General features: G+C 48.0%; 1 protein-coding gene across 1 annotated transcript in view; it reads right to left on the bottom strand.

The window, feature by feature from the left end:
- The window catches only part of LOC119449799 (P protein-like), a 244,067-nt gene extending 216,149 nt beyond the window's left edge, over positions 1–27,918 (bottom strand). The window contains 3 exon segments of the mRNA XM_049665447.1: positions 10,490–10,725; positions 14,881–14,958; positions 27,085–27,918. Of these exon segments, the coding sequence (XP_049521404.1) occupies positions 10,490–10,725; positions 14,881–14,958; positions 27,085–27,507 (737 nt within the window). The 5' untranslated portion in view covers positions 27,508–27,918.

The raw sequence follows: 27,918 nt of genomic DNA, 5'->3' as shown, positions 1-27,918 counted from the left end.
TCAAAAACATATTGCACCAACAGCGACAATAAAAACTACAGCTGCGAGTGCACATTTGCGAAGCGCAGGCGGAACGCATCCGTTTCCGGTTTCATTTTCCCAGTATCCTTAAAGGTTCTATGATACCCTTCGGAAAATGAATTCTGTTTCAACGAAAGGTACAACAGATGGCCGCTGTCATTGTTCGTGTTTTAATACAAACGCTTTGGTTATAAACGCAGCTCTTATATTACCAAAGCTCTTCGCTGTCGAGCTTCAACCCTGAAAAGTTCATTCTGAGTCAACATGAACACATTCTGTTACGAATGCTGCGTACAGCTAGCACAGAAATCGCCCTTTATATCGATTGATTTATTGATTGATCTCCAATTAAAAAGATCAACATGGCCGTACCGTAATCCTATGTGATAATATAGGTTTTCTGTCGGATTATCTATCTATATCTATCTATCTATATCTATATCTGTCTATCTATATCTATATCTGTCTATCTATATCTATATCTGTCTATCTATATCTATATCTGTCTATCTATATCTATCTCTGTCTATCTATATCTATCTCTGTCTATCTATCTCTATCTCTGTCTATCTATCTCTATCTCTGTCTATCTATCTCTATCTCTGTCTATCTATCTCTATCTCTGTCTATCTATCTCTATCTCTGTCTATCTATCTCTATCTCTGTCTATCTATCTCTGTCTATCTATCTCTGTCTATCTATCTCTGTCTATCTATCTCTGTCTATCTATCTCTATCTCTGTCTATCTATCTATCTATCTATATCTATATCTATCTATCTATATCTATATCTATCTATCTATATCTATATCTATCTATCTCTATCTATCTATCTATCTATATCTATATCTATCTATCTATCTATCTATCTATCTATCTATCTATCTATCTATCTATCTATCGTGGAAACGTGCGGGCTTTCATACAGGATACAATATGATCTCATAAAAACAGTTAAATTCTCGGGTTTTACGTGCCAGACTCCTACTCTAATTATGAGGCAAGCCGTAGTGTGAGACTCCCGATTAATTTTTATCACTTGGCTTTCTTAACTGCAACTAAATCTAAGTACACGAGCTTTCTTGCATTTATATATGCCCGAATAATTGATCGAAGTGTTTGTTCTACAGCGCCAGAAAATACGAGTCTGAAAGCTGTAAGCAAGCGGTTACTCCGTGTCTGAACCATGTATACATGGCTGTAACTGCAACTGCATAGATGCATCAATGCACGCATTAACATTGGTTGAGGCTGTCTGGGCATTCAGGGCTGTATTGCACGGAATTAAGCTTTCTTTAACTGCATGATAACCCTTCCAAAACTTTCGAATCTGTGAGCCTCTTGCGAAGCGCTTTTATATGCACATTTCGATCTAAACGGAGACGCGTGCTTTTCGTAGCTGGGGAGCTTGGTGTATATGGTTGCGTGTACGTGTGTGCATGCGCGCTTATATGGGCGTGTACTCGCGTGTGTGCATGTATATGCACTCGTGCTTGTTCATTGCCGCTGTATGGTGAACACGAAGCTGGCCTAGGCATGTGGCGACACAGCGCGTGGCAAATGTCAACTAAGGCATACTTACACGCAAGCAGTCACTGAACCGTACACTAGCTTGGATAAACTAATGGCACATGCTTAAAAACAAATAAAGGGCGAGCGTGCGCTCGCGCAAATAGCCAAACTGAACGGCATCAATGCGACAGGAAACCCGGCAGCACATGTTCTTTACTCGCTGATGCCTGTATTAATCGCAAAAGAAATAATGGAATCTAGAAAAGTAATGAGGGAAAGGCATTATCCGTATCCTGTTACGAACGCGAAGCGCAAAAGCGCATGCATAGCCGAAATTCACTTCCGGCGCGTAGCTTCCGAGTACGGGCTAAGTACAACTACGCCGCACCCTCCATATTGGCGAGGCGCCGCTATATATTTTAGCCGAAATGTCCGCATCTTTACGTATTCTGCATATGTTTTTGTTTCAGCTTGTGGCGACACTGCGCTCTCCCATCCCTATTTACTTCCCACCTCATCTTCCTCCTCCTCCAATTCAGGGTAGCAAGTCGAATTTTCCGAATCGGTCTGCCTTCGTGCACTTTCCCTTTCATTCGCTTCTATCCCTTTGAAGGCTCTAAAAAGGAAAATAAATTGAGCTGTATTAGTAACTAACCCTTATACAATATCAAGAATGCCACTCGTTTCGTAATACGTGGCTCGACAAGCTTGAAAAAAAAAACGCAAAAACTAAAGACGGAGGCCGACACCGCCTGAAGTTTCCGCACCAGCTCGCCGTGACGTTATGGATTTCTATGGTACCTGCACGGGCCACGTATATTGAAAATCTAGAAGTCCCAGCAACTAGCAACAGCGGTCGAATGCGATTGACTGAAACGCCGCCTGCGACGCTAGACGTCGCGACGCCCTTAACAACCACTGTTATGCCACGTACACACTAGCGGAAAAACGCGCGCGGCGCGCCGCCGGCGGCAAGACGCGCGCCGCGAAAGCAGCCGCGAAACGGGTTTTTGTTGCCGCGGCAGGGATCGCTCCTGGACCGATTTTTTTCGGTTTGCCGCGTGCCGCGGATGAAGGAGACCAATGAGAGCCGCCCGCTTCCGTAACGTGCGCGCGGGAAACTGGTGCCATGCGGACCCGCCCGACCGCTTGTTTCTCGTTTCGCACTATCATCTGCACGCGTGAGCTCCCGGATAGTTCGAGAAGGGGAGAGGAGTCTAGTCTGTCACGTGATTGCCGCAGCGGCGCGCCGCCGGTTGGTGTGGCCGCCCTGCCGCTGCTGCGTTTTGCCGCCGGCGGCGCGCCGCGCGCGTTTTGCCGCTAGTGTGTACGTGCCATTACAGTACGCCGCGCCACCTAACGCCTAACCTAACCTAACCTAACCTAACGCCTGGGAACGTAATCCATCGCGAGGCGTGCGTCATGGGCACCAAGCACAAAATGGCGGCGCGTTGCTACGGTGTGACATCAGAGCGTCGCCAACGCCATTTCAGCCAATCGCGTTCAACCGCGGTTGCTATGGCAGTGTGCCTTCTAGATTTTCAGTATTCGCGCACGGGCCTAGTTATATTTTTTTTTCGGTAAAGATGTACTTACATCGCATTCTAAAGGAGCCGAAGTCGGAACTTGGCAGCAAGTTTCTATAACCTTAACTGCGTCACAACGACCCCAAATGCAGAAAAAAAAGATACTTCGAAATCCGTGACGTCACAATGACTTACAGACGCTGCGGCTTCTGCGCGAAATTCAAGAAATAGAAGTCGCAGGGTGTGTTCCAATTCTGGCCAGCATCGGATGCAGTCTACGTAGACAGCTAAGGAGACAGTGGAACGCGTCTGGAGCCGTCTGGAACCGTCTGGAGTAGTCTGGAGGATGCATGATGATGAAGTATGCAATGATGATGATGATTTATTGTCATTGCTTTTGAAACGGGGCGGTGACTGGGTTAATCAGGTATATTATACGTGCTTTTTTTTCATTCTAGCAATTGTGTATACATCTGCTTCATCGTTTTATTGCGATAGCAATTATATGGACACTTCAACCGGATTTCTGCCGTCGGCGTCGCCGTCGCCGTCAGGTTCCCTATAGATAAAATCTTCACCGCGCGACGTATGCCCGAGCGGAAGCGTGCGGGGACGCGCGCTATCACGGAGAGCGAACGCCCTCATCTCCCACGCGCAAGCAAGGAAGCGGGAAGCCAGCGCCGGAGTGAGCGGGGGGGGGGGGAAGGGGGGGGAAGGGGGGGGGGGACTCTGCCAACAACTGCGCTCGTCGCTCGTCCGCACCGTCTCTTATCTCCACACGGCTCTGACCTTTATGCGCCGTGCATTCGCCGCTCAGTTTCCGTTGAAGTGATAGACCGCACGTACCTTCGCCCGCGGCGGCGTATGCTTGCTGCCAGCGTTTTGACAGTCGTTGTCTGCAGTCATTCAGTGTGATCTATTCGTGTTTGTTTGTGCGCGCTCACACCACGCTGGTTCATTCAGTTAGTAATAGTCGGGCCACATTTTCCAACGCACGCTACACATGCAATGCTGCCCGGATCGGCAGTGCAGCGCTACAGGTGTGTCCCTTCGCACGCGCTGCCCACGGGAAGCGCTTCTCATCAACACCACCGTTTCACACGCGCCTTCTCGTGGTCATCGAGTCTCTCTTCATGTCGGTCTACTTACGGGGCAGCACACCTGCTTACTTAATCAGCTCATGTTTACTACAATTCACATTGCTACCAAAGCCGCTCACCTTACTTCGTATGACATTGCTGTGTTGCTATCGCATTCATTGCTTCGCCCTTAGGGCGAAACTGTGACATTTTTTATCTTCTTCAAAACTTATCTGTCTGCCTTGCACCGCTATCTATGCCTGTAACGGATCCCGTCGTATAAATCTCTCCGATTTTTTTCACCTATACTCTGAACCACGGTGTAAGGAGCTCTGAACGTCTCTTGCATCACGTCACACAGACGCTTGAGTGACGTGACGCCACCTCGTGGCGAAAAAAAAAAAGCTATGAAAAACACATTACCTTTGTATTTTAACTCTTTGCGTCTGAACACTTATGAAAAACGCAGCGTAATTTACATTAAGCGCATAGGAAAGCGTGGCTGCGTTTTATTGTGCGCAGACGACCTTTCGGTCGAGTTTCTAAGCTTCCTGCTCAGCTGCCATCTTGTATAGACAGCAAAGTAGCCTGCAGCTTTTTATACTTCGATGCTGTCTTCGCGTACAAAAAAAAAAAAAAAAAAAAAAAAAAACCAAGCATAGTCGGGAACAAGCAATCAGCGCGCTCACGGTCTTATTTCAGTGTAACGACGGACCGTACGTGCAACCGTATATATGAAACCATGTATATTCGCCGCAATGACAACAACCGCGTAGAGTGTGTCCTGTGCAGAGGCTATATAGAGATTAATCCGCCTTATAGGCTGTCCTGTGTGCCTTTCGCTGTGCAAGCGAGCATTTTCTCCTACTCTCCCACAGTGCCTGCAATCAATTTAATGCGCTGAAAGCTGAAAACAAGCAACAGCTAAAGAAAGAAAAAAAAAATCTGAACTCTTCGAGGAAAACTTCCTTGAGCTTGAGTCGCCTATCGCAGACAGTCAAAAGGCGGGCGAGTGAGCCACAATTGCCAGCATGCGACGGTTGTGTAAGAAGAGAGCTGTATACCCGCGCCGAATGCAGCACGTCCGTGTCCTGCGGCAAGTTGTCCGGAGAAACTGTCGGTATATAGCCATCGATGGATATAAGTACGTGCGCGGAGGCGACCACGCAATTATAGCTGGACGGAAGCCCGCGCGTACGGCGTTTCCCTTACGCTTTCTTCCTCTCTAGAAAAAAAAAAAAAAAAAGAACTGGATATCAAATCGGCCTGCTCGTCGGAAGCGGTTTTACGATTTCGCCTCACGATTAGAATCAGAAGCGTCCCCAATCTCCGTAGGCTATCTGCCGGCGCTCCTAGGCGAAGACAGAAAAGATTGCTTCCTCCAAGCTCTAAACGTTACGTAACGCGAGAACACGCCCCTCGCTTTACCTGGTGCCCTCTCTGTAGCTTCCACTTCACCTTCTTTTTTTTTCCTCTCTCTCTCTCTCTTCTTCCGCTGGCTATTGCGCGGAATTCGTTATTAGAGCCGGCCAGCCAGAAGGCGCCGCACGAAAGGAGGACCGACGTATAAGTTATACGAGACGACCACCGGTTTCCAGGAGCTCTCAGAGAGGCGGGTGTCTTGTAGACAAACAAAGGATCGCTTTCCGCAGCCAGTGTCGCGAAACACAATGCCCGGCGCACTCGTTCTAAAGGACGCGGGAAGAGAAGCGGGATAACGGCTTCCTGTATAGAGCAACCATCACTCTACGATGCGGTTGTTTCTTAGGTGAAAGCCTTAGATGATGATGATGATATATTTTGTTTTGTGGCATAGTTATTAAGTTATGGCATAGTTAATTAAGGCACCGTTAATTAAGATAGAGTTAATTAAGGCACTGGAACCCACGACCTTCGGTGGGAGTCGAACCCTCGATATTTGGTGGGAGAAAACAACAGGAAGTGACAACGCATGCGAATGAAAATGTCAAGTAATTTAATGAATTACTCGTGAGCGCGCGGGCTTTCGCATTCATCCTCTTTAGCGTATGCTAAAGCGACTCTCAGCGTTTTGTCTGCATCTCTCAGGAAGTGACACAAGCGGCAAAGAGGGAAGCGGTATACTACGTCGACGAAAAAACTCGAGACTACGAGACTCGAGCGCGGAATATCATGGCTGCGAGAAATTACGACCGTCGTAATTTTACTGCGGCACCTTTGGTCTCGATCAGTTACAGTACATCCGTGCGGCCGGCTGCCAGTTCACACAAGATGGCCGACACTCCGATGCGATAGGCGGACATAATTATGTCAAAGGTGCGCCCCTGAGATTCTGGACATGTCTTACGCGGTTCGTCATGTGGTGTCGCTGTCGACGGCGAAGAATGTGCACCTGACTGCAAATGTTTCGGAAGTAGCTAGGAGAGTCACAAATAACAAAAAAAAAAAAGTTGGAAGGCGATTTAACCCATAGTTGAAGTCGATGAAAGTCAATGTCTTCCTGGGAGAGTTGGGCGTGAGAATAGGATGCATTAATCATACAATTTATTATGAGAGTACGTTTGACCGACTTCAACTAGAGGTTGACTCGCGTTCCAACTTCTTCATCAGTTATCATCATCAACAAAATCATAGTCACCATCAGTGCGGCTCTCAGAATAAATTATATGGCTCATTATCATCATGGCCATCAGCTCTGCCACATTTTTAGACTGCACTACATTCGGGGTCGCCCCACGAAAAAGGCCAGAAGCAGAGGTTAGAAGCAGACATACCCGATACGGAAAAGTGGCGGTAACTGGCCAAGGAAGACGCTGTCTTGAAAATGTATCCCTGATATTACTGAATTGAATTCTGGGGTTTTCCGTACCGAAGCCACGATATCAATATGAGGCATGCCGTAGTGGGGGACTCCGGATTAATTTTAACCACCAGGGCCCCCAATGAACGAGAAACAGGCGTTCTTGCATTTCGCCCCCATCGAAATGAGGCCGCTGCGGCCGGGATTTGATCCCGCGACCTCTTGCTTAGCAGCGCAACATCATAGCCCACTAAGCTGCAGTGACGGGTCACTCATGTTACAGATAATATGGTGGTATAAGGATTCGACAGGTGCCGTGTCCCGCCCCGGTGGAGTTGATGTCCGTCCACACCGGTTACTCCCAACAGTGGAGTATAGGTCTTGACTGCTAAGCTGGCGTCACATTATTCCCGCTGCGAAGACGAGTGACTATAATCATGAAGTCGGGGGGGTCTGACGAAATCTCGTCTGGTCGGGAAGAATCATGACGAAAACAGGAAACGGACACCGACCAAGGTGAATTCTTTTCTTTTTATTCCTAATTGTCGTACTGGCCCCCCGCACGGGAGCCTTGTTCACAATTGTGAACAATGCTGCCGTGTGGGGTCTGTAATTTCAGTTAGGAAAAAAAAAATTCACCTTGGTCGGCGTCTGTTTCCTGTCTTCGCCATGACTATATAATCATACACGGTAAAGTAAAATAAGTAATGTGGCGGGTTTTATGCATTACACTGGCATTACATCGCATAATACTCCCCATTTCTTTTCTTGCATATGCAAATTACCCAATGCATTCAAAGTCAAGATGTACGAGACGGGTAGATGGAAACGCCCTGTGAGAATGGTCTAGGTGTGGAGTACCTCAGACAGGCTACAACTAACTTTCTGGTAAGTGGATGTACGCGTGTACTCTTTCGTGAAAGGGGGCCTTGATGTCCTCGGTGTGTTTCATGTGATTCGACGCGGGGTGTCGCTGCTGATGGCGAATGTGCGCAAAATAAGAAACCGAGAATAGAATGGGCGCTGGCATGTGGCGTTCTTCTTTTGCGTGCTGCCGCCTTCACGAGATACAGCGTGTGGCTACACTATACATACAAACATACACACACATTGTATATTTACACCCGATGGTGGGAATAACAGCCGGAACCTGTAACCATTCGGCCACAATCATATGCATAAGTGTGCGTATTCTATCGTGCCAACGCCAATTAGCTCTTTGAGATGATCGTCGCGTATCACTTTGCAAAGCACGCGTGTGCGTGAGATCACATGCGCGCGCGTCAGTTTCCTTTACGCCGTCGACGCAGGAACGAAATGGGCAGATTTACGGCACTTGATTGGCCGATTCACGAAAGTTTCGCTTCACATAGATTCCGAGATACGCTTGTTGGGTCTGCATAATTTTTATACGTATATTCATTCTGCTCTCAAAGCATGAACGTTTCAGCAGCTCGCTCTTACTAAAAAAGTCATCTCAAATCTAAATGAATTATTCCCTCTCTCTCTCTCTCTCTCTCTCTCTCTCTCTCTCTCTCATGGTAATGAACTGTCATCGTCCAACCTGAACAAATGAGAGATGCATTTAAATGTTATATGCGCGATTACCAAACAAGACTACGTGGCGAAGCCGCGATGAGACTGAGGTTTTTCACCTTTGGCGCGCCCGCAATCACAGCCACAAGCGTTGTGCCGTGCTTGTGCAAATTCAGTCAAACTAAATGTCCATCGCTATAGTGTGAGAGTGCAAGCTAATGAAGATGATAGACGCGGCGCAGCCACCGCAACAAGAAACAAACATTCCAAAGAGACGCTCAACTGACCATGGAGTATTATGCATGCGAGGTTTACACGGCGAGCTAGAGCTATTTGAAGTAATTTTCCTGACCGAACGAGTTATACGGGAAAGATGGAGAAAGATTCAAGAAAGGAAAAGTTGGCAATTATCTGAAGGTGTCCCGAAACCTCGCGAACCCGACTTTCGGATTTACAAAAGTCATTTTGGTTATTCTGTGTACCAGCACCTCACGCGGTCGATTTTTACGCCCTTGCTTTACCTTCCAGCTAGTCTTCTGGCTGGCTAGCTCAGGTGGTATGGAGCTCAAGGAAGGCAGTGGTATCTGTTTCAATGCCTGGACGTGGACGAATTTTTCTTGAGCGGAGAAGGGGTTGATTTCTTTTTTGAAGAACCAGTATATCTTTTCTTAGATAGCTTCGTGCCGCCTTCAAACTGATGCCCAGTGTTCTATTTCACGAATTTCTCTCTACATCGGCAATTAAAAATTTGTACCGAACACAGACTCGAGATAGCATTTCCTCTCGAGCGCACGTGGTCGCTTAGGAGCGGCAACATGCCAGAAAAGCTTACTCAGAGGTGGCATGCGCTCGAACATTTCATCGGTGCTCGCACATTTCTCACAGATCGACCAAGCCTATGACCGCAGCAATTTCCATCTGAGCGGACAGGTTCCCTCATCAGAATGCAACGCGATTACCATACTCGCATAATTATTAAGGCAGCTCAGGTAGTGGTGTGGCAAGACCCCGGGAATGCGTGAATCAGATTATATATGCCGTTATTACAAAACAGGGCTGATTTATTTGAAAAGCATCGGCATTCGAGCTAGGATAGTGTGGTTTTCTAGTTTTCTTTTATTTATACTAGCACTGTTATATTCTGCTTGTGCGTTTTCCTCCTCTTTTTTTTTCTTTCTTTTTTTTCTCTGAGACGAGTATATCCTCCGGTTGTAATGAAATGGTGCCCGATTATTCGATAACCCTTACGCACTGTGCACTTTATTCGGCGATTTGTAGGGCCGACACTGCCTGTTTAATAAAATAAATCCTTCTCGGTACCTATGCAATTAGCGTTACGACAGTTCGCTCAATGTCTCAGCGGTGCAGGTTCTGTGTCAATGCCTGCGGAGGCACAAAATCGGGACGAAAATGCACGTTGGAACAATGAGACGTGTGTTCCCCGCCTCCCCTTCTCCCCTAAACCAGGACGTTTGGTCACGCTATAGGTTACAGACTAGCATGGCTACATACGTTCCGGTCAACAAACCCCAAATAAGCAAAACGGCTTGTTTTCCGTCAGTACTTCATCCGGAGAAAACGTCTAAAAAGATGTCCGTCTCGTTTTGATGAAAAGGACACCTTGTAGATTGCACTTCTACGCATCATTTCGGTTGGTCGGTTGGCTCAGTTGGTCTAAAATATATTGAGCAAGGACTATCCGAAACCTATCATCATTGAATGCACCGGTACCTTCAACTAACCAACATTCATAATAAGCGGTCACGAACCCAGCACAATACCAAGGCACAGGACCTCGTGCAGCCAATGAACACCAATTCAGGCTAAACCCGTTCGTGCAGGTATGTTGTCCTTAAAAAAAAAAAAAACTGTATAGCAGTCTCATTGTCGCCGAGGGTGGCGACTTGGGCTTGTTGGTCGGTCATCATGGGATGGTATCTGGATAGCGCCCCCTCTGATGCTATATGGCTTAAGAGGTCGGCATTCCAAAATTATTCGCTCTGATAATGGTGGTTCTACGATCTATAGTACACTCACAAGGGTTGCTGCTGAGCGACTGAGTCCCTGGGCAGAGGAAAGAGGTGCTCCCACTGCACTGGCGTCGGTTGCAGTGGCGGCGGCGCAGTGGGCACTCGAACCGGGGGCTCTGCGCTGCCTTCCAGCGTGAACACAGTCCACAGGCCGGACAGGTTGCCCAGTTCCTCGGAGATGAACGGACCTCGTGCACGGACCCGCACCACGGGGTGACCCGGCTCCAGAATCAGGCTCAGGTTGTGCACAACGCGCAGAGTCAAGGAGTGACCAGTTTACCGAGGGCAACATATACGTCACTGGCTAGTTCTACTGACATGGTTGGTGCATCACTAATTACAGTTCGGAAGACAAGGATAATTATTTCGGCCATCATTGAAGCCTGTCTATTTTCACGGCTAAGAAAACAGTAGGGCCTCTACGGCAAGCGATGGAGCACACCTTAACAGTGTCTAAGGAACACGGACGAAATAACGAAAAACGTAGCTGTAAACGTTAAAAAAGAAATGTCAGCGGGTGGAGGGAGAGAAATCACTGAAGCAGAAAAGGCGCAGAAATCGGCCGGAGGAGCGAAGTCCAGCTAATCCGCGTAAGCTGATTGGGAAGGGTGTGGGTGGGGAAAAAACGAACGGCTTCTCCCGTAAAACTGCGACTAAAATAATTTTAGATAGCAAGTTCAGGTCTCTTTGCGCACGGTGCTGCTGACGTACACGTGCTCTCGTTCATCGACCGCCTCTTCAGGTGTACGCTGAGGAACTTTCACCAGCTAGGTACACATATAGTACGCGCCTTAGATCGCGGCACCATCTTGCAAGCACTAGAAGAATGACGGCTGTTGCCTCAGGGATATTGGTGCATACTTTTACGCCTCTTCCCACCGTTCATTGTTCTTTTTGTTGTTGTTGCTGCTGCTGCTCCGTTATTAGACATATGACGCATCAGAAGCCTCAGACAAAATGGCACGAACCAGTGCAAACTATAGCAAGTAAAAGATTGCTTGATAAGGCGTTTTGGAGGCACACATGACATACAAGAGGCTTCAGACAAGTGTCTTCGCGAACCAGTTAAAAAAGAAGCATAACTTGCAATCGCCAGCAATACTGCAAAAATTGCTATAGCAAGTTGGTGAACATATGCGCAGGAGGAAAGAGAAAGAAACCTTAAACCTTTTATGAATAAAATCGCGGTGAGGTCGGCTGCAGCAGTATAGAGACCTACTATATCGCGTAGTGCGATGGATTACGGTGTGGAAAAAAGAAAGCGAGACGGTGAAGATAAGCAGAGATCAAGTGCACGTACTGTGTTTATACGCTAACATTGCACCCGTTCGCGCTATCTGTGCACTTTCGCTCATCGCTCACAGGGTCGGGGCGCGGAATGCGGTGGCACAAGGTACACAAGGTATAGTTACATTACCGAATCAAGGTAACTATCGCATAAAAACGTCACGGGAGCTCTGGTTTCGCGCCGCGCGCACGAGCTCAAGGCTCCCAGAACATTCTGCTCTGAAAGCGGGCTATCGTCCAGTCGAGCAAACAACATCCCGTCCCCGTCTATGGGGGCCATGGCTCGTATTCTCAGCACTGGCAGAGGAAACACGCGTGCAGAAAACAACACGATACAGACAAACGTTTGACGTGGGTGAGCAATTTAGGTGGCGGTCTGAAGTGATGAAGAAAAGCGCTCTCAGGTTCAAATCACCGGCATAGGTGGCATTGAAAATCAATTGAAAAGTTATTTGTTCTGTTTTTGTTCTTTGTTTTGCTTCCCAATTCGTCCGTGCCCTCAGGTCGAGAAACAAAGCGAGCTATCGCTGCTGACGCCTACCGTTATCGGCCATTGTTTTCTTCCCTCGTGTCAAATATCTCTGCTGATTTGATGTGAACTTCTGTACACATGTAACCTGCCTCAAATAAGGACGCCTGCTGTTAATGATACGTCCGCCGTCTTCTTTCCTCTGGCTTATGTCGACATCTGGGGCGATGTGCGCACCGTACCATAAGCGCAATTAAGAAAGCTTGTTGTTGAGTGGCTGGCGTTTGCTCAAGGATTGGTTGGGCAACGCAGACAGACATCAACAATAAATCAACAATAAACACAAGCTACACCAGCCACTTCAACAAAGGGCGCTATCGCGCACCTTTCTGAGTGCGCTACGTCTCCGGAGTGATGGCTCTATTAGTCAGGAAAACGGAAAAGTTAGGCCAGCCAACTTGTGAGTGCTCCTCACAAAACTGAAAAAGAAAACGCACGTGTAGCACTAATGAACTATAATATTCTAAATGAGCTGTTAGTATGATAATGATCGCTTGAGGAAAATTTCTGATACAGTCATTCTGCGGTATGCAGTGCACCTTTCTCCTTCGTGCCCCCCCCCCCCCCCCCTTTTTTTTTTTCTCCCCTCGACGGTCAGTTGCGGTGCAGCTGGCTATTTTCGTGAGTGCATACACGTAAATCTCCACTGTTGCCAGACTTCCCCCATACTGGTTGTCACCTATTAACACTTCGTCTCTTCGTGAAAATGTGTCAGAGAGAGCGCACATAGTTTTCTTTTAATACGCATAGGGGTGTGCTAATATTCGAACTTTCGAATAACGAATTCAATATTGTTCTATTTGATTCGGTATTCGAATCGAATGGTCCCTGCTCGTAAATACGGCTATTTCTCTAATAGTTTTCGGATATTTGAAATCGTCAACTGTGCGTGATGAAACACGAATTAGAGCCCGCGACAATAGTAGGCGTGGAACATGTGAAGTTACGCAATGGAGCAATGCTCGAGGAACCAAACTTTGCCGCCTAAACCGCGATCATTCGCACGCAATCTCCGAAGAGTCCTGTGTATGCGAACAAACTACTTATTTGTTCCCAAATGCTCAACATAGGTTTTTTATAAGCAATGTGCAATGTGATGACAGAAACTTGCGAACATTGTGAATATATGTATGAGATGTCAACATCGTTTAATATTAATGGTGAAATAAGGCTATTCATTATGCGAAAACCACTCTACATTAGATTCGATTCGCTTCTGGAACTATTCGATTCGGTCTCAAAAATTATTAATCGCGCACCCATAGTTTTACCTCTCGTTTCACCTTCTTCGTAGACGGACAATGGACGGCAGAATATTTGCCGTACTTTTTTTTAGTGCGTTAATGTCGCATTGCCCTTGATAACACAATTCGCCTCCTGGCGTACAAAGCCTTTCACATATGGCAGGTACCCCTAGCAATAATTACTGCACTGCAAGGAAACAATCTACGGCTCTTACATCAGATAAGAACATATGTGCCTGCTTGGGCCAACCTCTGCTTTTGCAGCAACTAAAGTCTATCTCTCCATGTATCTCCAGAACGTCGAAGGCCCGACGGTGTACTCTGAAACTGAAACACCCCTCCCACTGGCGATGCCCACTGGTTATGCCGAAAGACATTTTATATGCGTGCTTCTGGTGGCGCTCGCGAAAGCAGTCGGAAGTCACGTCCACCATTGCTCCCAATTACGGCTGAAGGGCATGCAGGGATTAGCGCTAACGAACACGGCAGGCAAAACGCATATACGGAGGGGGAACGATCAGATGCAGAGCCACATCGTTAAAAAAGGAAAGATGTCCGGTGAGCAAGAGAGGATTATGAAGAAACTGCAAGGTGCTTTAGGGGGCGAGTGTCTAACAAGGGCTGCAGCATGTGCCAAGACTCTGCATCAGGAACGATGCGATAAAATCCAAACCCTGTTTCCAGAAACAAGAAAACAAAAGCGAATATACACGCTGCGCCAGTATATATGTATTCGCTACTCCGCTTTACGCATATTGAAACTTGTCAGAGTAACAACTGTCTCTGATATAGCTTAGGCATAATTTTGTAGCGGCGCAGGAAGAGCCCCCATTTACATGTGCAGAAGCAACTACGTGCTCCTCTCGCTGTTTAGAATGTCATAATTTCAGCGATTACAATTCAAACAACCGTTACAAGAGATCACAAAAGTAAAAAAATAAAAAAATGTGTACTTCGACAAGTCAATGAAACATTCAGCCAATAGAGCCGTTAAAAAAATGCAAGCAGTACTGAGTACCAAAGAAAAGAAATAACTTAATAAAATAGCAACGCACCCGCTGTAAAAGACAAACTCGGATGGGCGAGTGAAGTATAATATATTACCGTGACTCATAAAACATGAGATCAGTGGCCTAAACAATTGCGCTCGCTATGGTTCGACAGTGCAAATGTATTCTGAAGGGAGAAAAAAAATCTAGCCGGTTTTTCATCCCCTCGGTGACATGTGGTTGTTCGCAAAGTCCAGCATAGTGAAATAAATTGTTTTCAATGGTCGGTAGTTTGAAAAAAAAAATAAACCTCAGTTTTCAATAGCGTCATAAGCACAGCTTCAGTAAGGATACAGTACGACTCGTTTCCGGCGATTGCGACGCTGGTCCACGTCTCGGTCAGCTCGGGGATAAAGCTCATCACCACCTGAAAAGAGAGAGAGTGTGTGTGTCTCATGCACCAGACTGTTCTCTTGATCCAAAGTCTATTCGAAATGCGGTGACAACGTAATGCATGTACAATTGTTTGTCACCTTATTTATTTTACTTTGTCTAACTCGATTGATTTACGAAATGTTACATGCGAGTTGCATGTTTACCCGCTTAAACACACACACCCGCACCACACGCACACACACACACACACTAGCGGGTACACTTTAGTACGAGCAATGTGCGTTCATTTCGCTCACGTGACCCAAAACTGGGCGTGCCAGCTGAAGTGGTTAAAGTGCCAGCGGTGGGTGGCCGCCGAGAAGACGCATTGGAGAGAAGCGGAAGTTGCGTATTAGAATAGAAAGCTCACAAGAAAAAAAAAAGTGAAAAGATGTACCGCCCCATCTCGCAACTTAACACAACATTTTCACGACAGTGAACAGTTCAACTAATTCGAAATGAGTGTGCTTGCGACAATTAAAGTTGTTTGCTATTGTACAAGCGATCGACGCAGCGCTCCCGATGCAAGTTAACCGGGAAACCGGCAAATTGTTTGATGGTGCGGGGTTCGAATCGGCAGTTGGCGCCGGTGAAGACCCGGCCACGTGGCAACCGTATACCAAAGGTTAATAAAAAAAAATGTCACAGTTTCGCCCTAAGGGCGAAGCAATGAATGCGATAGCAACACAGCAATGTCATACGAAGTAAGGTGAGCGGCCTTGGTAGCAATATGAATTGTAGTAAACATGAGCTGATTAAGTAAGCAGGTGTGCTGCGCCGTAAGTATACCGACATGAAGAGAGACTCGATGACCACGAGAAGGCGCGTGTGAAACGGTGGTGTTGATGAGAAGCGCTGCCCGTGGGCAGCGCGTGCGAAGGGACACACCTGTAGCGCTGCACTGCCGATCCGGGCAGCATTGCATGTGTAGCGTGCGTTGGAAAATGTGGCCCGACTATTACTAACTGAATGAACAAGCGTGGTGTGAGCGCGCACAAACAAACACGAATAGATCACACTGAATGACTGCAGACAACGACTGTCAAAACGCTGGCAGCAAGCATACGCCGCAGCGGGCGAAGGTACGTGCGGTCTATCGCTTCAACGGAAACTGAGCGGCGAATGCACGGCGCATAAAGGTCAGAGCCGTGTGGAGATAAGAGACGGTGCGGACGAGCGTGCGGACGAGCGACGAGCGCGGTTGTTGGCAGAGTAGAAGTGGGCTACGCGGGCTACGCTTGCGCGTAGCCCGCGAAGTGAACGTCATCAAATTTTTAACAGTCTTGCCCTGATGTCGAGCACGGTCGCAGCACACACTGCGCGACCGACGCAACGGACAGAGCGCCCGCTCATCAAGGACAGATACATCCTGTGCACACGTTCGTCACGCGCGAACGCAGGTGTGCCGGAGTGCAGCATACATCCTCATTCAAGTAGACCCTCCGCCTGGCGCAAGTGCGTTACTGAACTAATTCAATTTCTCTAAGTAAAGTGCGTCACAAAATTTGTAAAGTACGACTTACACACAGCCTGCATACATGATAGCATCGGATTGTAATGTGAACATACGAGAAGACATTGTTACGCGGAAACTCAAAATTGCACTAGCTCTGGAGACGAAAATTTTTCTTTGTCGACGCGACGGTGTACACGCACGGACGCAGAAAATTTACCGGGGTAGCCATATACAGCTTCGCTGGAAAAAACGAGACATGCTGGAGCGTGTATCGTGTATCTTCGCACCGCACTGTCGTGAAGATGACCGGCCGAGGCTTTTATTCTGGTTATTTGAGTGACCTCAGAGTAAAGAAGGTTGTGAAGCTGACACATTCGGCGGGCAGCTCGAGGCGAATAGCTCCAGTTGGCTCTCTCTTCTTGCTCACTCGCCCTATTTATTTTTAACCCAAAATAGATCGCACCCACAGGATTGTAGTCGCCAGGACGCATTGGTTTCTTAAGAAAATAGAAAGTTTTTATCTGGTCCCGACAAGGCAGTACGTTGATTCCCCAGACGATTAGATTCCGCAGTAGTTAGGTGTTCTGCTTCACTTCAAATAATAGGTACCTTTGGTGAAATATAAGAAACTAGCCATTTAGAAAGTTTCTTGAGGAAAAGACGGACGAAAGAAACATTATTGCGAAGTTGGACGTCTGCCTGCACTCCACACTGCAGGCGATTACATCGAAGTCCTGCCCGACTAGACTTCATAATAAGCCAGCCAAATGAGCAACTTTCAAATAAAAACAAATTGCAGTCATCGCAAATAAAAGACAGTAACAGCAAGAACAAAAGAAAAAGAAACTGAGCCTTTTGTTGGTAGACAGCGTCATGGAAACATCGACAAGGTATGAAGAAACTCCGTCGGAACCCAGCCTGTCTTTAGACATGATAGATATTTCGAAACTGGACGAGTTCTGCGCAAATCAGAGAACTCTCACGAATTTCTGAGAAAGTAGATTCGTGCTTGTATATAGATGTATGCCGACTGTCGCTTAACAAAAATAAGAAAAAAACACCAATTTTGATCAGTGGTGACCAGGTAGAATTCAGTTTGGAGATTTTGTAGAACAGATACAATTCTACGCTTCCACTGCATGAAGTTAGAGAAAACCTGTATTACCGCCGCTGACAACGAAGCTGGTTTCTATTAAATTAGAGAAATGGATGCTTACGAAACCCATTCTACGCCACAGTGGGAAGAACTTCAACGGCAGGACAACAGTATACGGAATAGAATCAACCGTTTCATGTGTAGATAGCACTCCAACGTGTACAGATACCTAAATAGAAAATGTCAACATTCTTACGAGCAGAGAAGAAAATTGAATGCTCTGCCACGGAGAATGTCTTATTGAAAAAAATAGAAGACCAATCAACCAGATAGGCAGACAGAGTATGTGACAATCAATAATTCTGAACTGAGAGTATCTAGCGATAGCCTCCGCGCGTGCTGGTAGACCGCGTTGCTCAGCCCCGCCATCGAGGATCAACTCTGGGCTGACCAACGAGCCGAGGATGCCACCAGGACTCAAGCACTTCTGGCCGTCACATAGGAGGGACCTATTAGCCCGTCCCACCAACTCGCAGGACTTACAGTAAAGTTATTTCTCCTCTCTGAGAGCATTCAGTTCACGTACTGCAAACAAGTGACTGCCAAGTGCTCAACACGTAATGTAGGCAGCTAGCTTGAAGCCTCTGACAAAAGCAGCACTATAATAGTGACGATGAAATGAATATGACGATGAAAATCGCCTTGTCTGTTTTTCATGTGCCTTCTCGCATCCTCGTCTGTATGCGTTACAAAAGTACTCCAAGATGCTAACGCCGCGTTCTTTCTATATACACGTATGTCGGTTTTTTCACAATAACTCTCCTTTCAAGCCCTTCGCGCAACTTCTTTGGTGTTTTAATTTTATTTTATTCAAGCTAGCACTGTGCCACTTTGACAACGTTCGCCAGCAAATAATCGACGATTGTCTGGTTTATATTCACTCGTTCGCACGCGACACCGTCGACCCCATCTATCAGCCATGACAGCATTTAGTCGGTGACCTCATGCAGTGCTTGTTTGCAGACCACATTTGTGTTTACCGACCACACTGCTACATCTTCACTTGTACTCATGCACCGCTTTGGAGAAAACTCTGTCGCGGGAAACGCGCAGATGTCTCCGAGCCTTCAGCTCTGATGTGCTCAACTGAAATAGTGACAACGGGCGCCCGCATACTGACTGCACTGGTGTATGGCACGAAAAAACAAAATATCAGCAGTGACTGCGACGTCTCGTGCCGCAGAGCAACAAATACTGTCTGCCAGGGCGACATGCGAGACGAGGGGTCACTAAGTGCGCCCGCTGACCATGAAAGCTTATATTTAAAAATTAAATTATGGGGTTTTACGTGCCTAAATCACGATCTGATTATGAGGCACGCCGTAGTGGGGGACTCCGGAAATTTGGACCACCTGGGGTTCTTTAATGTGCACCTAAATCTAAGTACACGGGTGTTTTCGCATTTCGCCCCCATAGAAATGCGGCCACCGTGGCCGGGATTCGATCCCGCGACCTCGTGCTCAGCAGCCCAACACCATAGCCACTGAGCAACCACGGCGGGTAAAGTTTATTTCGGCCGATGTATAACCAATGACTAAGAAGAAACTGTTTGACGAAAAGGTGAGCCAAACCAAGGCCTTCCCGTTCGAGAGGAAGAAAGGTCTCGTCACGTGGACTCACAACGTGAACTCCAAATAAATGTAGCGAAAACGTAGTGCGGTAGTTGCAGATGAAACGGAGAACAGCGCTATATTTGTATAACTATACCAAACGGGCAACAAGGAACGTGTTACTGACATCAGCGCGACTAAATATCGACATCGTCCGCCTCTGCCATGCATTTGCTTTCCGCTGCACTTCTGCGATCTCTGTAGACCTCTGTAGACCTCTGTAGACCAATGAATGGGGGTTGTTGTTGTTGTTGCCTCTGGTTGCTGTTTAGGCACTGTGAGAGCGCTTGTGTTCATCATCGCTTCTTCTTGCAGTCCGTGTTTTGCTTCGCTATCCAGATACCATTCCATGGTACTCCCAAATACCGCAGATGATCTTTCCATCGAATCCCAGCGTAATCAGATGGCCTCGTACACTGCTGTCAAACCCAAAACCCAGATTTTCTTTTCTCCAAAATGAATGCTTGCGCCAGACACAGTACAAAATTGATGCGTAATTGCAAGGGCGGTTTCCACGCTCTTTTTATCAGTGCACGAAATAAGCCAGATCATCTGCATAGGCAAGAACACGTACCTCGTTAGATAACAAACGGAACTCTCTGAAGCTGCGCTCATGAAGGATACGCATGGAAACGGTTCCAAATACAAACAAAACAAAAAGTGGGGACAATGGAAACCCTTGCCTCACTGATGACAGAGGACGCGTATCGACTAAGAGAGAGAGAGAGAGAGAAATAGAAGAGAGGAAAGGCAGGGAGGTTAACAAGACGCACGTCCGGTTTGCTACCCTACAATGGGGAAAGGGGGTATAGGGATGAAAAGAGAGAGAAACGAAATAGAGAGAGCACAGTTTCGCGCACATTTGAAGCTTCGCACGAAGTCTACAGACGGTCGCCAAGACCTGTCGACTTGAGGTAGCGCAACAAGGCTAAGACTAAGAGAGAATGGTTAACTACTCAATGGAGCCATTCGCTTAGCGAATTCTGACACCCTCAAGGAGCCCGAGATCCAATATTTACGTGCTTCAGAACACAAAACAAGGACTAGTGACAAACTCTGATAAATGCTTTCGCCAAGGCCACCTGTATCCGTTCGTTTGTGAAATGTTGCAGCTACGTCTAGCAAGTTATCTTCCGAACATAATTGTATCATCCACCTTCGATGCTGTACCGGAGATACCTGGGGGTTCCCTCAAGGATATTCTCGAAACTTTCCTTTTCCTAACCGTACGTTTCAACATTGCGTATATCTTCGGTGCTTCCCGTAAGGCACTTTCTGCCGCACTGATGACTGCCTGTTCCCAGTTTTCTTCTATCGTGCCCCTTATTTGTAATGTAGTGATCAAGATATGCTTAGCCGTATATGCCGAATGTGCGTTCCTCCAGGTGTAAGAACCTTTTACTTTAATTTGCATTCAGCAACCCTTCCTTTAAAGCGTGGTTGAAGGAAACAGGCTGTATTGCATCATGGTCAACCAACTGTCGACTATTGTCCGAAAGCTGAAAACTATTGACCATTGTTCTGTGGATTGAAAAGACGCGGTGCCCTTTTGGGACATTCTACAATTCGCCAGAGTGAATGTTTTTATTGGATACGTTGGTTTATTTGCCCGAACCTTAAGTGCCTGTAAGCCTAGAGCTGTATAGACCTCTATACGTAAAAAAAAAATGCTGTTGTGGCCTAATGGATAGAGCATCAGGCTGCTTTGCTGGGGGACCAACGTTCGATACCACCATCGAGCAATGAAGTGTGAGCTATTCAGCATGACAGCTGCAGCCACAGTCAGGAAATTCCGGGACGGTTCGCCAAGAATGCTACGCTTTAAAAGAAACATATCGTGACAGCGGGCACCAGCGACACTGCATTGTTTGTGGAACATTGTTTCAACCGCGCCACACCTATCTGCCGATGAAACTTCCGTGGAGGTAGGCCTGGTATCTTCCGGGAGATTCCGTCTCCCCTGCGGGGTAGGCACGCGCACTCCTCCCAGCGATAAGACATTGGCGACGCATTGTTTCCGTGAAATGGGCTGCCGGCTGGACACTCACATCGCCCCGCGCTTGCGTCATTCGGCCGGCAACGTACGTCACGGGTGTCGCTTCCCTACTGCGCTGGTTCTTCGCCCGCTGCAGGTTGGCGACGGGTCGAGACGAGACAGCAATGTTGGTGGAAGACATATTTGTCGCTATAGAAGGACAGACAACAAATTGTGCAGAAACCGTCGATAATGATTCTCGGTGTAGGCGAATAGCCGGTCGATTCTAGGAAGCTATATTCCTTTTGTTAAGGGAATGATGCGCTCGGAGGCAGCATTTGTTGCAGCTAGGTTATCTAAGTATAACGGTTTGTCGTTCCAGTCTAATTCCGTAGAGAACAGAACCGTTAACCAGCACATCTGCAGCGGCAGCATTATGTTGCTATACGTATAAGCTGATGAGTCATGTGCGTGTGTTGTTTCAAGCGACGTGAGCGCCGGCGGGGAAGGCGATTCCATTCTCCTCTCACTCCTGAGCCCTCTCCCGCAGCCTCCGAGGGAGGAGAGAGTGGCAGTCGAAGAGGAGGGCCCGTACCTTCGTAGTTTTCTTGGTTTTGTTTCAATTTTCTTCCGTGAGACCGATAGATGAAACGTATAAGTTACCTTGGCTTGAAGACACGCGTTTGCTACAACGGCAGCCAGATGGCTGCGACGTGACGTGTGCAAAGACGCACGCACTGGGCACAACTTTAGTCAATCAGAACTGTGGAGCCGCCGTGGCGTCGGGGAAGAGTGCACGGCTCGCACCCAGACCGAAATGCACCAATTTCGTTTCTTTTTTTTTTTTAAGCCCTTCATTTACTCTGTACAGGAACCTCCCCGAGAAATTTAACGTCAATCCGAGCATTTTTTTACGTGTTTTTACTCTTTGCGCCGTCGGCCATTTTTGGTACCATCTTTCGGTCACGCCGACTACGACGGATTTCCGGTAATGGGGCATATAACGCTTTCGAATCAGAAGACATTACAAAAAGTAACAATATTTACGGAGGTCTGGTTGAGTATAAATAGGACCAGGGGTATAGTGAAGATTACACGCTTGAATCAAATTAATGTATACGTGCAAGTATACAGGGGCCGTATTCTGAAACGTTCCATTTGGGCGAAATTTCTTTGTTCGCTTTCAGGCGCGCGCTGATTGGCTGGTTGAGCAAAACCGGAAAAGAAGTCGCGCCACCTAGTAGTTCCGTTGTACGTCATTTTGACGTCACGGTGTCAGTGCGTGCTCCCGAGATGTATTGAATAAACGAACACGCCTGTGTCGCGGCCAATACATTCGAAAACAACACACCCGAGCCGCTCTGCACTCGCACGGTGCGCCCTCTCGTGTGTTTTGCGAAGCGTTCGAGAGCGCGTGTTGGTAGTGCATGCTGACGTCACGGGTAAGCAGCCGGTTGACTTATTGAACGCGACTTTCGCCTAGGCGAAATATCGCCGAAGTGGAACGTTTCAGAATACGGCCCCAGGTATATAGCATATGCGCGGTGATAACGGAAGACGCACCGCCACCGCACAGTGTTGCAAGGTCAGTACGTGTACACACAAAGTGTGTCGCTGTTCTCGCAGGCCTTCAGGCCGTCCATTCAAACGCGGTCGCTACTTTCCGATACACTTAGTTTGACGGCCACGGGCCCGATGCGGATCGAAAGCATCGAATTCTCGCTCATCTCCTTCTTTCTGGTGCTTTACGTGCCAAAACCAGTTCTAATTATGAGGCACGCCGTAGCGGAGGGCTCCGGATTAATTTTGACCACATGGGGTTCTTTAACGTGCACTACAACGCAAGCACACGGGCGTTTTTGCATTTCGCCTCCATCGGAATGCGGCCGCCGCGGCCGGGATTAGATCCCGCGACCTCGTGCTCAGCAGCTCAAAGGCATTATTTGCGTGCAGTGTGGTCATTGTGCCAGTCTTATTAGGGCCGCGCCAAGCTGCTATTTTTCGGAGGACAATAATGTGTCCGCAAAAGTGAGTCCCAGTTTCCGCAGAAATTTTTTTTTCAAGAACAGGCCTGGTTTATATATCCGCCGCTGTAAGGTATAGTGGCTATACAGTCAAACCTGGATATAACGAACCTCAATTTAACGAAATTCGTGATGTGACGAATTATTTTTATTTCCCGATCTTAGTTTCATTGAATTAATGAAACCTCGAATTAACAAAATTCGCGATATAACGAAGTTTTTCGCTGCAAGTACAACTTCGTTATATCGAGGTTCGACTTATATAGCGTTGTGCTGCTGAGTATACGAGGTCGCGGGTTCGTTTCCCTGACGCGTCGACCGCATTTCGATGGGGGTGAAATGGAGAAACGCTTGTGTACACATTAAGTTAAACACACGAGTTAATCCCCCGGATGGTCTAGATTAACCCGGAGCCCTCCACTATACAGCGTCTCCCATCGCCCCCGGAGTTGCACTGGGCCGTTAAACACCATGAATCAACGAATCTGGTGCACTTTTCCGGGGCACTGTCAAATTACACCATGCAGCCATATTCTGTAATGTTGGCGCATTGAGTCAATCTGAGAGAGCGTAGCCGTCCCGTGAGCCAATGAAAGAGCTGACAAGATGTCAAATTTACCAGCGTCAAGAATAGCATCACTGGTGAGTCGCCGCTATACTAACAAACTAGCAAAGTAGTGCTGTGCGCGCTGACAGTTACATATCGCTTTATACCGGCATCTGCTAAGTAGTGGTTATTTTCGCTTTGTCGGTGTGTCCATCCGCACGCCGTACCAGAAAACTACCCCCCCCCCCCCCATAATCATCATAATTAACAAGAATAAAGGTATCGAAGAAAAGAAGGCACCGCGCAGATTTAGGGGAACCCGTCACTGATATCGTCGTCCTTTTTGAGCCAGCTAATAATGTCTCGAACGGCACTTTGTACATGTATACAATCAACCCAAAAAATTTTGCGGATCACGGGATCTGAGAACAAGCTGAATATCTCACCAGCCTCACAACGCCGCCCGGTATTCGCATTTCCAACCTCTACTATAGCATGTGCGAACAACATTGAGCGGCAGGTTTCTTTACTGGCAATACTGTTACAGGTTGCCCTGAAATTCAACGTTTTCTGAGATCACGTGGTTTGTAAAATATGTGACTGTACATTCAACTGGTTGCTTTCGAGCGCTGCGCTCTGGCGGCGCGCTTTACAACCGGCTGCATGGTCGAAATGGAGCGCTCGGAACCCACCCGCGCCTGGTTCATTCAAAGCGCTCATACAGGCGCTTTCACATACAAGTTGCGAACGCGACCACGATCCGGCCGAATACCGGTCTCGTGGCGCCTTAGATTGCCCTGAGATCATCTGTACGTACGGTCTGACCGGGTAGGCTCAATCGGCTTTCTCTATAGTTTCAATCTCGAGAGGGCTACGCATCGCAGCAAGCCGAGCGAAGCGCGTTAGGAACCCGTCGATTGCGCAATACTATAGGTTTCTTGAGTGGCGGTCCTCTGCAATTTGTCCACGAGGGAGAAACCGCTAAATGCGACTGCAAGGATAATGCGATTAGTGCTGCTGGTCTGTAAGAAAGTGTCTTGCGCAAGACGCGTTGCGGTGATTCACTGCAGCTGCGCGAACCGGCGTTGACGATGCGCACGTATAAGAGAGATATCGCGGAGTCCATCGTCGTCTCATCAAAGGGTAAGTGGAGTATCGCGCGATTGAGAGTTCGTCGGTAAGAGGATAGAGCCGGGAGAGACAGTCTACACTTTCGTATTTCTTTTTTGCTTCTTCGTGGCTCTCATACCAATAGCAGTCGCGAAATATATACGGCGACAAGTGCCTCTAAGACAAATGTCACATTGTGCGTTATTCGCACTCACGGAGAAGGCCGCTATGAAGTTATGTAGTCCACCGGGGTGTTACGAAGCCGAGACAGCGGCGCCGTCACCTATAGATGGCTTGCACTGACGTCATTGTAGCCGCCATGTTGGTGCACCAACACGATGATAAGCTGGGTGCGTAACGTGACGTGAAAGCTTTCAATAAGATGGATCCGACTGAAGTGCTCGTAGTCGCCATGTTGGTGCACCGACCCGGTGATAAGGTGGGTGCGCGACGTCACGTGAAAGCTATCAATACAGCCTACGCGTCACATTGTTTTCTTATTTTTTTTTAGACTGGACAAGGCAACTGACCGTTCACGTAAAGCTGAGCGGTGCGGGCTCAACGTGCGGTTGACAGTTTATTTGGCATACTTTGCGGTACCAGCTAGGCAAAGAAAATCAACCTATCAATCAAGGCGTCCACAGCTGAGTGCATGAAACGAGCGTGCGAAATTCAGGAACGTGTTCATATACCAGATGTTCACCACATGTCACCTGATGACGGTGCCATGGCATCGACGTGTCATTACCGGACTCTGGGTACAGCGACGAGCTCCGGCGAACGAGAGGTTGTGATCCAATCCGGCTCATCACTGTTACTATATAGAAAGCCTGCCATAAGCGGGTCGAAGGCGGTGATAAGGACAACAAAACGAGGTTATCTCGGCTCGAGACATATGCCTGGCAAAGATTATAGACCGGACAACGTGCGAAGAAGAAACTCGCTGTCGAGGTCAGAAGAGTGCTGCTATATAGTTCCGGCGGATACATTGTTCATTACCACTTGAAGCTCTTTGAGCACGAGGACGTATACCGGAGGAAAAAGGTGAACTGGACGTGTTGCTTACGTAAACATCGCAGAAACCAAACAACGCGAATGGAACATAAGATATGTTGTCCGTTTCTTTCATTCTCTGCTCCTTTTGCGCTGTTTGGTTTCTACGACTGTAACAACGACTTACATTTTAAATTGTTTGCATTAGAACAAAATGATGCATTCATGGGTTTAGCATTCCAAAACAGCACTGGGTCTACGAGACGCCGCCCTGGGATGCTCAGGATTAAATTTGACTACCGACGGTTGAATAACATGCGACCAAACCTGATGTCATCGAGGCCGCGAATCGAAACCGCGACCTCGTGTTCAGGAGCCGAGCGTCACGTGCACCTGCATACCTACCGAACCACCACGGCGGGGTCCTAAACAATTTGAACGCACTGTGCAATTAAACGGCGCAGTCGGTGGGGGCAAAATGCATAGCAGGGAGAGTTCGTTGACTTTCGCTTCGCTTGCACGCAGTGCATAAATGGATGTTAGCGAAAGATAAACACCGGACTAAGAACACAGGACACGGCGCCAGTTCTGTGTTTTTCGGTTTCGTGTGCTCGCGTCCCATTTTTGTTTCAAGCAAAATGAAACTCAGTGGTGCAACGTTTCTCATGTTCAACACTTGTGAAAATCGGATCTACGCTCCACGGCTTTCCCGACGCTTTGCAAGCACTTGGTCTTGGTCTAGTTGTATTAAACATTAAATGCCGGAGTTTTTACGTGCCGAAACCACGTTCTGATTATGAGGCACGCCGTAGTATGGGACTCCGGATAAGTTTTGACCGCCCGGACTCTTTAATAAGGTGCACCTAAATCTAAGTGCACGAGCGTTTACGCATTGAAATGCGGACGCCACGGCGGGGATCGAACCTACGACCTCTACAACGCAACACCATATCGGCTAAGCTATACCGCGGCGGGTTGGTCTATACGCTTTTCATAAACGTTGAGACACGAGCTAGATAGCACGCGAGGACACCCTGCAACACTTATTTTTGGGCAAGTTGGTTCATAGTTATGTGGGGAATGCAGCGCAAAGAAGAAGGGTACAAGCGCTCGTCCAGTGTTCCGTGTTTTCTTTGTCCCTGTCTTTACGCTGCATTCCCCAAATAACACCCTGCAACAGCACCTCATTCCCGAGGCAGGATCTACCCGCACACGTCCCACAAGTGCGAGCATCACCGTAAACTCACCACGGCAAACACGACGACGAGGCTGAGCACGCCGGTCTTGACGCGGTTGAGCCATAACTGTCTGGGCGAGATCTGCGGCTTCTCCTCGTCGGCGACTTCGGCGTCCGCCTCGGGCGCGTCGTCGCGGCTTCCCAGCGACGAGCAGCGGCGCGGCCGGACCCCGGTCGCCGGGAACGCCAGCAGCGGGCTCGTCTCGTCCGGCACCGCGAGCCGGCAGCTCTCCGTACGATCGCTCAGTTCCATGTCGTCGCCGTCTTCACTCAACAAGGACGCCGCATGGTCGGCTGGTCGCACAACTCCCGCAGTACTCCGCACATACCGCACGCTGACAGATGCAGCTCTGCCGAGAGCGGCCGATAAACGAGCAGCCGGTCCCTTGTTTCTGCTCCCACTGATGTTTTCGCTGGCCCGTGCGGTCGCCATTGTTTACGGTATCGAGGGTGTCGATAATCACTGCCCTCCTCCTTTTAGCTCGGCACTCTCGCAATCGACGTGGTCCGAGCCACCAAGACGCCGGGCGTCAAACTTTGGTCGGACCCCGCCACAATTTCTTTCTTGCCTCTTTTTTTTTTTCTCCTCGGGGAATCGCAAATACCTGTTTCGTATGAACACCGAAGCGGTGAAGGGAGATAAGGGGGCGATATAAAACGAGTGAACCTGGCAAAAAGATAAGGAATCAATGAACGGCTGCCGCGTCGTTCTTTGGAGGGGGGTGAGGAGCAGTTATCGCGCTGAGCGAGCCCAAATTGCAAGCGCAGGAATATCCTCGTGCCGTCTAAAAGTCAAATTCTACTGAGCGCGTTTCATACGCACCGAGCTGGGGGAGCTGGAAGG

The sequence above is a fragment of the Dermacentor silvarum genome, chromosome 4 (genome assembly GCF_013339745.2).
Source record: "Dermacentor silvarum isolate Dsil-2018 chromosome 4, BIME_Dsil_1.4, whole genome shotgun sequence".
Classification (NCBI taxonomy): Eukaryota; Metazoa; Arthropoda; class Arachnida; order Ixodida; family Ixodidae; genus Dermacentor; species Dermacentor silvarum.
The sequence above is the reverse complement of the archived record's forward strand: the minus strand, read 5'-3'. Positions and strand labels throughout refer to the sequence as shown.